Source organism: Lissotriton vulgaris, chromosome 1_1 (assembly GCF_964263255.1).
Source record: "Lissotriton vulgaris chromosome 1_1, aLisVul1.2, whole genome shotgun sequence".
Lineage (NCBI taxonomy): Eukaryota > Metazoa > Chordata > Amphibia > Caudata > Salamandridae > Lissotriton > Lissotriton vulgaris.
In genome coordinates, this window is record NC_141685.1 from 1,492,532,470 (window position 1) to 1,492,547,806 (window position 15,337).

At 48.2% G+C, this 15,337-nt stretch overlaps 1 protein-coding gene across 2 annotated transcripts in view; it reads right to left on the bottom strand.

Moving 5' to 3' along the window:
* The window catches only part of HDAC10 (histone deacetylase 10), a 502,554-nt gene that overhangs the window by 14,803 nt on the left and 472,414 nt on the right, over positions 1 to 15,337 (bottom strand). For both annotated transcript variants that reach the window (XM_086967401.1, XM_086967398.1), the window contains 2 exons: positions 8,543 to 8,731; positions 7,220 to 7,379 (listed from right to left, as the gene is read on the bottom strand). In XM_086967401.1, coding sequence (XP_086823527.1) covers positions 7,220 to 7,379; positions 8,543 to 8,731 — 349 coding nt within the window. The remainder of the gene's footprint in view (positions 1 to 7,219; positions 7,380 to 8,542; positions 8,732 to 15,337) is intronic.

Here is a 15,337-nt window from a genome sequence, read left to right on the forward strand (position 1 = left end):
ATGCGGGTCCACGTCTTGATATCCTCCCTCACTCGCTCCCAAACCAGTGCCACATTCCTCTCCCAGGATATGGTGGGCATCTCGGAGAGGAAGACCCCCAGCTATTTAACTCCCCCCACCACTACCTGTAGTGCCGAGGCCCAGTCCCCGGCCACAGAGCACCCCCCAGCTCCCACAGAGTTGACTTGCGGGGGTTCATGTAGAGCCCAGACGTCTCGCCAAAGATTCTCATGATGTCCATGATGCGGGGCCCGACCTGTTAATGTCAGTATGGAAGAACAGGACATCGTCCGCATACAGTGCAATCCTATAAGCTAAGCCCTGAGCCCACTAAACCCCCACAGCTGTGCGTCCATACGTACCCACGCAGCAAGCGGCTCCATGGCCAAGGCAAATAAATAGGGCGATAAGGGGCATCCCTGCCTGGTGCCCCGCCCGAGATGAAAGCTAGCGGACATAGCCCCTGCCACCCTAACTGAGGCTGTTAGGTCTGTGTACAATAGCCGTATATATGACGGGGGCCAAAGTTAAGCCGCGGCAGGAGGGCAAACAGGTAGACCCAATTCAATGAGTCGAATGCTCTGTCCATATCCGCCAACAGGAGCGCCACAGGGACGCCCGTGCTCCGGACCGCCGCAATGGCCACGTGCGCTCTCCGTATATTGTGCCTAGTTGCCCTCTGGTGCATAAAGCCAGCCTGGTCTGGGTGGACAAGGTCCGCTATTAGGGGCAATAACCGGTTGGCCAAGGCGTTGGCCAGTATTTTGGCTTCAACGTTGAGCAAAGAAATCAGACGGTACGATGTGTGCTGTTCTGGGGGCCGGCCCGGTTTATGGAAGACTACCACCTCTGCATGCCTCCAGTCCGAAGGGAGACTCCCTCGCTCCCTTGCCTCTTCCACCGCCGCTCTATAATGGACACCGAGCTGTAAGTGAAACTTTCTATAGAATTCTCTAGGGAACCCATTGGGTCCAGGGGCCTTACCAGTGTTAAGTTCGCCCAATGTTGTACCCAGCTCCTCCTCTGTCAGTGGGAGCTCGAAACGCTCCTGCGCCTCGTCTGAGACTGCGCGGGGCGGCAAGTCCACCAGAAATTTGTCCACCACATCCGCGGGGAGACATTTATTGGGGGCATAGAGATCCGTGTAGTAAGCCGCAAATCTTTCGGCCAACTCCACCGGATCAGTCATTGGGGACCCCTCCTTATCCAAGATTCCCGGTAGGGCCTGAGCCTGAAACGTTCCCTGGCACAGTTGGTTTAGCATTGTCCCCCCCACTGGTAGATCCTGCTGCGCGTCGCGAGCCATATCTGTTTCGCTTCATCAACATGGATGCATATGACTGAGGAGCTAAGAGGAGCTGCCCCGCCGCCCGCATTGCACACTACCCTGGAGCTCTAATGCCGCAATTTCAGTCTCGGCTCGCACCAAGTCTGCCCTGCGTTTCCTTTTGGCAGCTGCACACCAGGCTATGTCGACCCCCGTAGCGTCGGTTTCATGGCCTCCCACAAGGTGCCGACCTCTGCCACTGATCCTACATTGTCAGACAGAAAGTGGGCGATAGCCTCACCCATATGTCTCTGATAGTCCGGCATCTGTAGGTGCCACACGGATAGACGCCATCTAAACGCCCGCCGCACCTTATCCATATAAACATCTATGGTAATAGGTGAATGGTCAGAGCCCACGGGGCAGGATATCGGCAGCCACAACCCTGGAGATCGCCATCCCGGGGACGAATATGTAATCGAGTCTCGAAAAGGATTTGTGTACAGCAGAGAGGTACGGGTATCCCTGGGTGTGACCATGAAGATGTTGCCATGTGCTACCCAATTGAGCTCCCGTGCCATGTCATTCAATTTGGTGGATGGGCCCACCACCCGTCCGCCCCCTGGTCGAAACCTGTCCACTAGGCTGTCCATTACGTCGTTCCAATCACCCCCAACAATCGCTAGTGCTTCCGGAATGTCTGCCCACACTGCAAATAACTTTTCTACCAGGGACCACTGCAAAGGAGGCAGGGCGTATACACTACCAAGGACTAAGGGTTCCCCTCCAACCGCACCCCTAATAATGATATAGCGGCCTTGTGTATCTACCCATTGAGCTGAGTGGACATAGGGGATTCTGCGGTGCACCACAATTGCAACTCCCCTAGAGCCCCTAGTAAAGCCTGCATGATACACCTGTTGGTAGCCATAGCGTTATAAACATAGTGTCTTAGTGCCCAATAGATGGGTTTCCTGTAGCATCAGCACATCCCTCTTCGCCTGCTGCAAAACCGCCCCCCTCTTAACCTTGTCCAGAACTCACAGCACATTCCAGCTGAGGATTCGGAGAGAACCCCTAGGTCCTCGGAGTGTGCCATTAGGGAACATCAAAGGCGAGCTTCCGGGCATCAGGCCCCATAGGTGCACATAGACATACCTTCGGGAACCCCGTGGGACCGTGCGACTCTCCCCCCCCCCTCCGACCCTGACCTGTCCCCCAATTCAAACAGCCCCCTCAACCGCCACCCCCACCCCCACCCCTCACCTCAAAAAACAATGAAGTACCTGTCGCGGTGTCGCGGGCCCCCGCCCCCAACCTGGGGCCGGAGACCATACACACCAATGGATCCCCATAGAACTTCCCAACACCTCTTCAACCCCCTTCAACCAACCCGCAAATGGTGGAACCCCCCGCCCCGATCATCCCTCCCTCCACCCCGGCGACCCGACAGACACATATTGGAACGCCAATCTGCTCTACAAATGTCTTTCACCCTCACAGTTGGGAACCTTCTGCATCCTAAGACACGGTACACTAAGCCGTATGGAAATTGCAGTACTCCTGAGGTTTGTCCGCCTGAGCCCTCAGGTACACTTCGCCTGACTCCCAGCAGCTCCTTTCCCTTTCTCTGATGCACTACCCGACGTAGATCGCTGCCTGGACCTGGACCTCCAATTATCCTTCCGCCGTGCCCCCCGTGAGGGCCGTGCCTGTGTCCCACTCTGAGAGGAATCGGAATCCAGCCCTGGAGGTGTATGCACTCTCACCGGTACTATCTCGTCTGTCCATTTGAACACCTCCTCGGGTGTTTCAAAGAAGTGAGTGCGGGACTGGAACACGACCCGAAGGCGGGCCGGAGAGAGCAAGGCGTAGGGCAGCTTCAGTTCTCTCAGCCGAGCTTTGGCCGCTGTAAATGATTGCCGTTGTTGTTGTTGTACCATACGGGTATAATCAGGGAAGATCAGGATATGATGATTCTCGTATAACAATGGTTCCTTTGCTCTGGCCAGACGCAGGATAACTTCCCGATCGTGATAATTTAACAATTTGGCTATTACAGGCTGAGGACGTGCCCCTGCCGGCGGTTTTTGCATGAGGGCCCGATGCACCCGCTCAATTACAAAGCATCTAGACAGAGTCAGGAGGGAGCCAGCTCTCCAGCCACTGCGCCAAGAAGCCCTCCATGTTGCCCTTCTCACATCCCTCTGACAGTCCAACAAAGCGCAGGTTGTTCGCCTGGCACACCCCTCCGCATCTTCCACTCTGAGCGCCAGGCCCTTCTGAACGGACTCCATGCTGGCCACCTTACGCTTGAGGGACGCAATGTCATCCTCCACCCCGAAGATGCGTGTCTCAGTCTCTGTGATACGGGGCACCGCATTCCGCAGATCCTGGTGCAGCAATGTGACATCGGACCCCACCGCCCCAATCTTTGCCTCCAACATGTCCAGCGACTAGGTTATGGCCGCCATGTGGGCCGCATTATCCGGTCCAGAGTCCTGAGGACCGCCCGACGCCCCTGCACCTCCACTGGGCCCCCTAAACGTATCTATCGGGCCTTGCTTGGGGGGGCCCCCCACCGCCTCCACCTCACGTCATGGCTACCAGGAGGCTGCCTCTCAGGGTCCATTAGTCGAATCCGCCTGCGGCCTTGCCTGCACCACCACCGACCCACCTCCGCGGCCCGATCCAGCCACCGAAGCACCACTCGGGGGGGGCCCCTCCGCTGATGTACACCCCATATGTGCCCCCAGTCCGTGCCTCCTTAGATAAGGGCAGCACACTCCTTCCGGGCTCCAGATGACGGCCCCGCCGGATAGTTGTACCCCCTCGGCCCCACTATGCAATTAAGGCCTATTCCGTGCCAGCTGACCAGGCACCAGATCAGCCCCCAGATCAGCCCCCTGGTCGGCCACAGGTTCCAGGGCTGGGTCGGATTTCATTGGGGCCCCCACGTGATATCCACGACCTCTGTGGACCGATCCGACTGCCGCCAGACTGGCCCCAGGCCCCCTCCGGCCACATGGTCCCACAGGCCCCCCCGCTCACCCCCACTCGGGGATCACCATACTCCTCCTTACTGTCCAGGCCGAAGTCGGCCGGGGAGGCCCGCCTCTAGGCTGAGGGCCGGGAGCTGCCTCCGGGGAGCACTTCAAACTTGAGCCCCCTGCTTCACCGCCTGGGCTAGGCCCCACAGCCCTGCTGCCTCGCCGGGACCGAGAGCCAGCCATTCTCCTCAGGTTCTCCTTGACGTCAGGGGCTCCAGGGACTTCAATCAGGCCCACCAAATATCGACGCAGATCCCTTATGGCCCGGGGCCGGCTCCGCTCGCCGTGCGCCCTCCGCTCCGCTTCACGCCTGCCACCGGGACTCGCGAAAATCGAGGTCCCCAGCTTCGTCTGGCTGCACAGGCCCCACTCCTCCTGGCTTCTGTTACTGGTCTGCCCAAGACTGCTCCGGAGGAGTGCCACCAAGGTATGACTCAGGATTCTCCCCTCCGGGTCGCACTGTGACGGGGGAGGCAGGATAATTATGCCGAGCTCCGTTAAGCTGCGTCCGCCATGATGGCTTCCTCGGCCACTCCCCGTTTGTGCTTTTTGAAATATGCAGAACTATCGGGGACATTCTGGGGAAGTTTAGGAGTATGCACAGTGGCTGTTGCAAGTATTGAGAGACATAGCATGTTTAGATACTGTGATAGGATAAGAAAATGGTCCAACCAGGGTAACAACACGTCATATGTCAATATTTTGAAACAATACCGGATTGGATTGTTGGTGTCTAAGGCATGCCTTTCCCAATTAGAACCAACTCCAATTCAGTCATGTATTTATGAATTTTGAGGCTTGTAGGTAAGTTGGGAGTGCTTGTCTACAAAATGTAATTCCCTACTATTAAGACAATTTGGGATACTGTTTTTAGATGGCGTGTTGGATCAAGGAGCTCCCTTTGCCTGAACCTAACAAATGAGCACTGCTGCCCCAAAGGATGAGTTAGGAATGATGTTACAATAGGCAATCATACACTCCTTTATGGAAGCATGGACTTCAGTAAATGGCAGATCTGTGTAAACAAATGCCACTCCAACTGTTAGCCATGTTTCCATGTTTTTGTATTTTTTGTATCCTAAGGGGAAAAAGTCCTACAGAAAAGTGATAAAAATCTCAAAGCTCGGTTTCTGTCACTCTAAGCATTTGGCATCCAACTTTGTGAGTCGTGTAATGTACGTAGCAGGTACGTTTGATAATTATTAGGTGTTAATCAGTCAGTTATTGAGGTGGTGATGGGCTCAAAACACCCAGCATTTATCAGCGCAGCTCCATGCTCACGCTCCATGGTGGGGTTGGGTCTCATAATTGGTACTTTGGATACAGTCATCATGTCCTCTTCCTCTAGTGAAAAGGTGCAGTCCACTCTTTAGGTGAATATTTTGATTTAACTGCTAACCTCCGTTTGGTGTATTTTTGTGTTTCTGTATCATGAGCAGTTTGAGCTCCGATATCTAGGGCATATTCAATTGATGCTGGTGACTTCTGTCAGTTAAATTGTCCTTCAGCACCGCCTTTGGACTTTGTGCTATATCAGAGATTTAACTCCCCAACCCAAATAGACCTGGTTAGTGCCTTTGAGAACTGAAACACTTAAGGCAAGCGGTCACCTTTCAGAGTGATCACAGATTAGTCATACACCTGCGTACATTCAACTCTGCTTTGGAGGTGTATACATGCCAAGCTGCCATTAGCCAACTTAAAGTCTTGTACCACAGCTAGTTTCATTCCTCTTGCAAGCTGAGCATCTTGGTTTAGTGGTAGAGGGATAACACCATGGGTTAGAGAGGTTTGCTTCTTCTCCGATTGGCGGAACTGGTGCAGGTGAGACGACATTTATGCTACAATTAAGGACCCATATTCTTATGTTTGAAGCTTGGTCAAAGCTGGAGCTAGTTATCTATTGGTTTTGCAACTAATTTTATTTAGGAGAGTGCTCTTCAGCCTTTTCAGGCTTCTATCACTCACATGAATCATGATTATTCCATCATCAAAAGACTATGCTCAGGCACCTTGGTTCACATTTTGTGAGATGATCCAAATCCAAATAATGTAGTAAACACATTTCAGGGGTTTGGTGTAGCCACAGCATGTTGATGAATGTAGCTTAAAAGGCATCCCCGTTTAGCAAAATAAAGGGAGTATCAGAGATATCCTGTCCTCGGCCTGCATTTATTAGAAATCCCCATGTTTTGAGCGGAATTCAGCCATAAATGTTATGTCTCAACTGAATAAACAGCCTAAAGCAACCCTATGGTCTCACCCACTTCTCCTCCTTTTCTGATTTTACTGATAGAAACAGTGCCTCTCAAGTGTTTGTAATACATATAAACATAACAGGATGCAACAGGGGCTGGGATTTCACTTAAGGATTTACAATTATTTACTTTAAAATTGAATATGAAGGGTTTCCAAGCATATGCTTTTACACAAGGAATCCCACATTGCCATATAAAATATGTGAGAGTGTTGTATTAAGATGTCAAGAGGAACATTGAGGTCTAACAGAGGGCTAGCCTAATATGCTTGGAACACGCCATTTTGCTAAGATTCAAGTGTGGTTTTGATATAAAGCAAGGTCCATTGCAAAATGTTCTATATACTTAAAGTAGACTGGGATTTTTGGCGATTCCATGCTGCTTTACAGAAATATCTTTCCAGAGTTCCTCATCTATGAGACTGCCCACATGCTTTTATGATGCACTCCGTTCGCTGTGCATGTTGTGGCATGCTCGCTTGAGAAGTGATCCCGCCACCAATTGAAGTTGATCCTCTATGACCCCTACAGTTCTTAAATGCGGAGGTGGGAGCAAACCCCTATGTATCAGAGATGTGTTCTTGTGCCATTTGAAAGATACATCCTGAAAAGAGAAGCACTGTAGATGGAACATAAACAACTGACCTGAACTTTGAAGCAGTTTCCATTCTTCCTGGAGCTTGTGCCTTCTTTCTTCTATTGCGAGGATGACCTCCTTCGGAGGCGGTGAATATGGCACTAGGGCAGGCACATTCACATTCATTAAAGCTTCAGCAATGCTTTCCATGTACTTTAATTCTGTGTCCTGTTATGGATACATAGACCACCAAATGATGACAAACCATATTTGTTTCCTCTTTTTACAACCTGCTTTGCATGATAAGTTTTGACTTTAAATCAATAAACGCCCAATAGTGTGTTAGCAAAACAAAAGACAAGTTTGTTTTCAAAACTTACACAAACTGCAGCAGGGCAAATATACATAAGGTCTGGTAAGATCAGGGAGGAAGGATGTGATTAAAGCTAAGAAGGAGTTAGATCAGGGAGGAAGGATGTGATTAAAGCTAAGAAGGAGTTGTTGTTAAGGTTCTCACTATGAAACGACAAGACTTTCAGAGAGGGTTTTTGTACTTTAATGTTGAAAGTACTTATTCACTAATTTAAAGCAGACAAAACATTACTCTCAGGCACTTTCATCTGCACCTACACCAGGTTCATAAAGATCACTCACTTAACCAACACACTATTGTAAGTCAATGCTAGAAACATGATGGCAGCAATTAAGCTTTTTTACAGCCTTCTGTTATAACAGACCACAAGTAGAAGCTTTGCAGAGACAAAGTACTCAACTGAAACTGAAACTAAGATTTCAAAGTAGAGACCACATTTAGCTGAACCTCAGTGCTATAAAAATCAGCTCTCATTGTGCTCTTGAAACGTTTTACAAAAATGAACAATAAGTGAAATAGAGGTCTTTAGAAAAGTAGGTCTGTTGGATGTGCCCACTGCAGAAGAATGCACTCCAAATTTAAGCACAAGTGGGCTCCCAGTCTCTTGAGGGAGCCCTGGAGAACTCTAACAGGGTGGGTGCAATCAATATGCTATTAAAACTAAAACAATAAGCTTTCCGCTATGTGATAGTCTACTCTCCTTAAAATAGATTAGACCCCTGAAGTTCCTAAAATTATCTGGGGTTTCCCCCACAGTAAATAAAGAGTGGGACGAGAAAAATCATGATATTTTTTAAACGCAGGGTTGACCTGTGAGGCTGAGTGTATCCGCAAGTAGTGTTATCATTAATTGCATACCATCGTATCTCGAATACATGTTAACCTGTTTTTCATGCCACAATACTACAGTAGATTTTCCTATAAACAAGTGTGGTGATGTTTATACAACATGTCGTCTCTATGTATGGAATGTCATTATAATCGCTTTGAGAAGTGTTTTAGGCTTTAGATTCCCTACCTGTATCACTGCGAGTATACGTCCATTAGCAAGGCTTTGCAACCATCGGGTCAGCAGGGCAATACTACGGACACTGAGCTTACTATTAGGTCCCAAAGCAATTATTGTTAATTCAGGCTGATAGCTGTATGCCAAAGGAAGTATTAAGCGAAGTGAAGCATACAGGAAACTGTTGTCTCTTTCCAGATCCTTTAGAAAAAGAAAAGGAAACAAGATGGTGAACAGTTTAAAAGTAACAAGTAAATCATCACAAAAGATAAACATGCTATCGTTTTTATGAAGTACAAGTTCATGAAAAATAACACTAGTCATTTCAATATGACAGCAAATCTCCAAGAATCGGTATGTAACTAAGGTGAGGGGATAAGGTTACACTGCCAGCCATGTATTAAATTGTGAACTTTTTCAAATAATGGGCAGAGATTGCGTCTGTACGCAAGAAGCTATATAGAGGACTTATCGAAGATGGAATTTATGTAGAACAACAAAGTCTGGAATACGACTGGATTCTGGAACCTTTTTGATACCCCGGACAGAGTATTAAAAAGGTCAGAGAACACGTGCACCACAGCATCAACACTGTCGCTAAGATGAACATTGCTAAGGGTATATCTTTTTCTGACCACATCAACTTTAAGTTTCTCAAAGTCTTTCCGCCAAGGAGGAAATCTACCACATTAAGGGAATTCACTAACTATTACTCCAATTGAACAAGTTACTCACTTTCGGTAACGCTCTTTCTGGTAGATTCTTTATCTAACCACAGATTCTTCACTTTTGGAATAGTCCCCAAGTGTCAAACTGTATCAGGAAACCTTTTAAGCAGTACCCCTGTGCTTGTGTAGGTGGAGGCATACAGCTCCATGCCAATGTCGTCTCACCCTGTAAGTGACGCGCAGAACTGCATATAGGTGCCACTCGAACACGCTAATGGTAGTTGATTTCTAGACTGTCCGCACCCTAAGATACAGACCGCAACAGCAAACTGGCTTTGATCACTGTGAAGATTTCTATAGTTGGACCTTTTTAGGTAGAAAAGAGCCCAGTTCACAGAACAGGGAGGCTCAGTGAAGATGATTAGATGGAGTATTTACCAGAAACCATGTTACCATAGATAAGTAACTAGTTCTTCTGATAGATACTTCGAACCACAGATTCATCACTGTTTGAATAGATACTAAAGCAATACATCACAGGTGGAGAGTCTGTGAATTGGCTCAAATCTGTAGGACTGAGAGGGAATCAAGTGCCCATCACAACAGACATGGCTGTCCAGGAAGAGTGACGCCCACATAGCAGCCTAGAAAACATCCAGAACTATGAGCCAATGCAGTGGTAGCAGCCTTGGTTCTGGTGAAATGAGCCTGCAAACCTTTTGGAGGCTGCTTCTTGCACAACATGTAGCAGATTTTATTGCAGAGCACAATCCACTGAAAGAAGGTCCACTTCTGCACTGCTTTGTCTTTCTGCGCTCCAGCGAATCCCACAAAGATGAGCGTCCACACAATTTTCCCTGGTACGATTTATGTAAAAGCTAAAAGTCCTTTTAGGAATCAGCCAGTGGAGCATCTTCTTCCCCATAGAGGGGTGAGATGGAGTGAGAACGCCAGTAGGGTGATATTTTATCCAACCTGAAACTGAGTCATCACTTTCAGAAGAAAGAAAGCCTGGATTCTAAGGACCAGCTAATCTGGGAAGAAAGCAGGGTATGGCAGGTTAATGGCAAGGGATTGCAGCACACTCATCTTGATGTAATGGCGTTGAGAAGCTTTTTCTTGAGGGTGAAAAATCATAGTAGACAGCTGTGCAGCAGTTCAAAAGGAATACACACCAGGAAGGTGAGGACCAAGTTAAGGTCCCACTGAGGCACGATGAAGGGGGAGAGTGGAAACAAATGTTTCAAACCCTTCAAAAACGCAACCCAACAGGTGATTTAAACAAAGATGGCTGATCCGGCAACCAAAAACGGCCGAAAGAGCTGCCAGGTACCTTTTCGCTGTGCCCAAAGCAAGTCCTTACTGGGCTAGAGGCACAAAAAAGCGATATTTCGGGCGACCTGGCCAGAGTGGGTCTATCTGCCGAACACTGCACAAAATCACAAACTTGTCCCAACGGCATGCGTATACTGATTTGTTTGAGGGGCGCCTAGTTGCTAAGATGACATCTACAACCTCAGGATGGAGATTGAAGCTCTGTCGACTATTGCTGCTCAATCTCCAAGCATGGACGTTAAGATTGCACCGCTACGGGTCCAGAACCCTGTCCTGCTGCTGCAACAGAAGGTGCGCGTGAGGCGGCAAGCTGATCAGAGGACAAACACTCATGTCCATTGGCTCGCGATACCACACTCCCTGTGCCCAATACAGTGCCACTAGGATGACTTAGGCCCAGTTGCTTACCTGATATTTGTCAGAGCAGGAGAGGTATCAGCAGAAAGGTGTAGAGTAGTCCAGAGCTCCACTCTATGCGAAACATCCCTCAAAGAGAGAGAGAAGTCTTTGAAACTCTAAATAGCAAAGTGCTGGCATAACACGCTCTTGGTGGTGAGGAAAAGCTCAAGCCAAGGTTCTCCCCATTAGTGGAAGAGGCCGTGCACCACCTCCTGATGCAACAGCCATTCATAGTCTGCTAGGAGTCAGTGGCTGATCTCATCGGAACTGGCATTTAGAGACCCTGGAAGGTTGTGTACCACCAAGAAAATCCACTTGTGTTTCAACCATTTCCAAAGACATAGTGCCTCTTGGCACATGGTTCATGACCCTTTTATTGCAACACCACATGACGGTGGCGTTGTCTGTGAGAACCTGCAGCAGCCTCCCTTTGCAGTCAAGCAATCATTACTGCAAGTCCTTTGCCATCTTATCCGTAATCTGGACATGAAGCCCCCTGATTCTGTGTCCACTGGGACTTCCGGTCCCACTGCAGAGGCAGCATACGCCTCAGAGCTGCTCTCACTAAGATCCAGGACAAAGGCTGAAACATCAGGATCATAGCCCGAATGTCCTGGGCTCTAAGTTCTAGGTGAAAGGCACACAACTGCACAGTTTCCAGAATGGCTCAGATAAAGGAGAGCATTTGTGAAGGTGTCAGGTGTAATTTTTGGCATGTTTATAGTGAACCCCAATGAATTGAAGAGGTTGGCAGTGGTTTGGAGGTGGGTGACGACTGCCTGGGGTAAGCCTGCCTTTAGCATCCAGTCATCAAGGCAGGGGAAGACTTAAATCCCTGACCTCTGAAGATGTGCTGCAATCACTGCCATCACTTTTTTGAACACCCGAAGGACACTAGCGATGCCAAAAGCGAACATAGCGAAGTAACTGTGAACTGAAGGTAGCACCTGTGGGCCTGCAGGATGGAGATGTGGCAATAAGTGTCCTGCATACATATTGCTATGATTCAGACTCTAAGGCCGAGGGCACACAAGCTCTGGATCAGGGTAAGCATTTTGAATTGGTCAGGATGATATTGAGAGGACAAAAGTTGATTATAGGACAAAGGCTTCTGACCTTTCTTTGTTAAGTTAAATACATTTCTAAAGCGCTCGAATACCTAGAGGCGTCTTGCGGCTAGCTTTGCTACTGTAAGAGGAGTACCCAAAAACAGTGTTAGGACTCAGTTATTATTGAATAACCAGGTTTTAAAAGCATTTCTAAAGGCTAACAGGTTGGGTATGGCTTTTATATGCAAAGGGACAGAGTTCCATGCATTTGCTTTTGCTGCTTCCGTCATAAATGTTCCGCCTCCTCAGGAGGATCGTTTGAACCTGGACACTACAGCACATTTGGCCGTCGCAGACCATAATGTCCTACCTGGGTTGTACCATTTAAAACGGTTTTTAGGACATTCCAGATCTAAATCATGCAGTGCTTTATCAGGGACATAGAGAGCTTTAATGGTGATCCTTTGTCTAACTAGCAACCAGTGCTGTTTCTTGATGGATTTGGATGCTGAGTGGTATGTATTTAGGAATCCTCAGAAGTGGTCGTGCTGCTGCATTCTGCAGCATCTGCAACTTATTAATTAAATGCTCATGTAAACTAAGATACAGTAGTCCATTTCTGAGAGCATTAAAAGGTGTGACTTTAAGACCATAAGGTAGCACGAGTAACAACCAAAGCCTACTTCTGATGCCGGCATCCTCTCTATGGCTCCTTTGACCAGAAGGACATTAACTTCCTGCTGAAGGAGGGACAGAATGTCTGCTGTCAGCTGCTCTGAGGATGGTGAAAGATGTGGCAGAGTGACAAGAAATGGTATGGTGTAGCCTGGCTGGACAATTCATAGGACACAGTTGACAGAAGTTATTGCCTGCCACCCTGGCAGGAAATGTCCGATCCTACATCAGACAGGGGTCTGTGTGCCTTGAAGGACCCACTAAAGAGGTTTTGAGGCAGAGGGAAGGGAGGAAGACTGGGTTGAACGCTGCCCTTGTTTTTCACATGGTCTGTGGGTACCACAGCCTCAACCGTAATAAGGCTGAAGGGTTTGCTGGGCAGGCTGAACTTGTTGGTGCAGCTGACGTGGCAGAGAAGACAGCCCATAGAAGGCACCGTGGCCCTACTATCCTTAAAGTGCTCAAGAATGGAGTCTGCCTTCTCACAAAAAAGGGGAGAGCCATCAAAGGTATATCCAGTAACGTGGACTTGGCATCACCAGCGAAGCCAGTGGACATTATCCAGACGTGCCCCCTAATAGCCACACTGGTGCTAATTGCCCTGCCTATGCAAACTGTGGTGTTCAAGCAACAGTAGATGGTAGATTTTCCCGCATCGCAGCCATCCCAAATAGCCTTCAAGGACACCAGGAATATTTGTGCAATGGAGTCTGTAAGGATGTGGGTATAAAACCATAGAAGCGAGCTGATTTTGATGGCCCAACTGGTTCAGGAGAGCAATTTTCCCAAAGCTTTCTATGCATTTTGATTATTCCCTGTCCGGTGGCATGGTAGGGAATGTGTTAAAGTTGACCTTACTTTTTGAGGCCTGCATGACTAGGCTCTCAGGTGTGGGGTGCTGAGTGAAGAAGTCAGGGTCACCCCCAGGGCTGGATGATGGCATTATGCTATCTCACTGTTCACCAGATGTCCAGAACAGGGTTTTGCCCATGGCCTGGAAAGGGTGCCTGTGAAGGTTTCACTTAACAGAAGCAGGGGATCTGTATTTGTTCGCCCAGGCGAAAGCACCTCAGCAAGGACATTAGTCTTCACTGCCAGAGTGGAAAACAAGAGGTTGTGCTACCCTTCATCTGACCATCATCCTCAGCAGCATATGCATGGTTGTCAGAATCCATTCAAGTAATGTATGTAGAGCTAGGGCCCTTTTTTTGAGGCAAGGGCAAAGTATTTGAATCTGGTAGGTTGCCCAAAGGCTGAATCGCATATGGATCAGAGTGCAGCCTTAGTTGCGGTTGAAGCGGTGCTGACTGAGTTGGAAAGCACAATAGGTTGCACTACGCAGTCCAGTGTCGGAGATGATTATCCAGGGTCTGGCTTGGGTCCTGGCATCAGATTGGAGTCAGCAATTAAGCCTGTGAGGAGCCCATGGCAGGTCCAGCTGGGCTCAAGGGCAGACCTGCCAGTAGGGTCCCAGGTGGAGGCCATTGCAGTTACCTGCAGTCCTGAGTTGCACCCGAGGGAACCAGTAATCTGCCAAAGAGCCGCAGTATTGGGTCTCAGAATACTTCGATTTGCTGTAGTGTTGCTGCCGGCCCTAGACATTGGGGGCGAACCAGCTCCAAAGGGAAATGGCTTTGGGAGCAACACCGGGAATCATGTTGACTCCCTCAAACCTTCTCTGGATTCAAGACTGGTTGAAAGGAGCTAAGTCACGCTTGGAATTTTTATGCTTTTTCTTCACCTTGCCCGAAGACTTCGACAATGAAGATTATCGGCCAAGGGAATAACTATGGGTGCTGGAATCTGACCTTCCCTTTAAATTTGACCAGTCATGGCATGGAGTCTTCTGGTACTTGGTGACATAGAGCTTTGAGATTCGCAAAGGCACAGTCTCTGCACTTGTGTTTCCATCCCAAGTACCACAGACAAAACTGAAGGGGCTCGGTCACAGAATTGGCTTGTGACTGTCCCTACAAGGTTTAAACCCTGTAGTCTTGGGAGATTACATTTTCCCTTGCACTGGGTTTTTTGGACAATTTTGGAAATAAAGGTCTCCTGAAAAGAAGAGGGGCAGCTCCGGACTGTGTCTGGTGGCGTGGAAAGAAAGGAAGTTAAGTCAGACAGCATGAGTAACACTTATAATCTGTTCTGGTTGTCAATACTAGAGCAGAATGATATCTGTGTGGAGCAGCACAATGCCAATTACAGGCACTCAGGAATATTGCTCAAAAGGTTTCGGTATCCATTTTCACGCCTGGGGAATATTCAAAAGTTGAGGAATCTGCTAATAGAAGAATTCCTCAGAAAAATAGGTTTATGTACACTAGATTTTATTATACAGCAGGATGAACCTGCAATACACTTACAAAGACCGACAGTGATTAATACATTTATATTTTTGCTCATTACATATTGTTACTTCTTACATTAATTGGCTGAGCAGACAATAATGTATTAGAAGTCATCAGTCAATTATTCAGTCCTAAATGCCCCTTGATAAATCATTTCTGTATTAGAAACTAGAACCAGGTTAAATTGCAGTTTACAAACAATATTTACAATCCATATGCTGGAACAGTGACAGATAAAAATATGCAGACTGTTGTGCCTGCTCAATCAACTTTACCTTTATCACCTAGTCATCCTGTTAGGGAAAAACCTTGCTTTCTATTATACGTCAT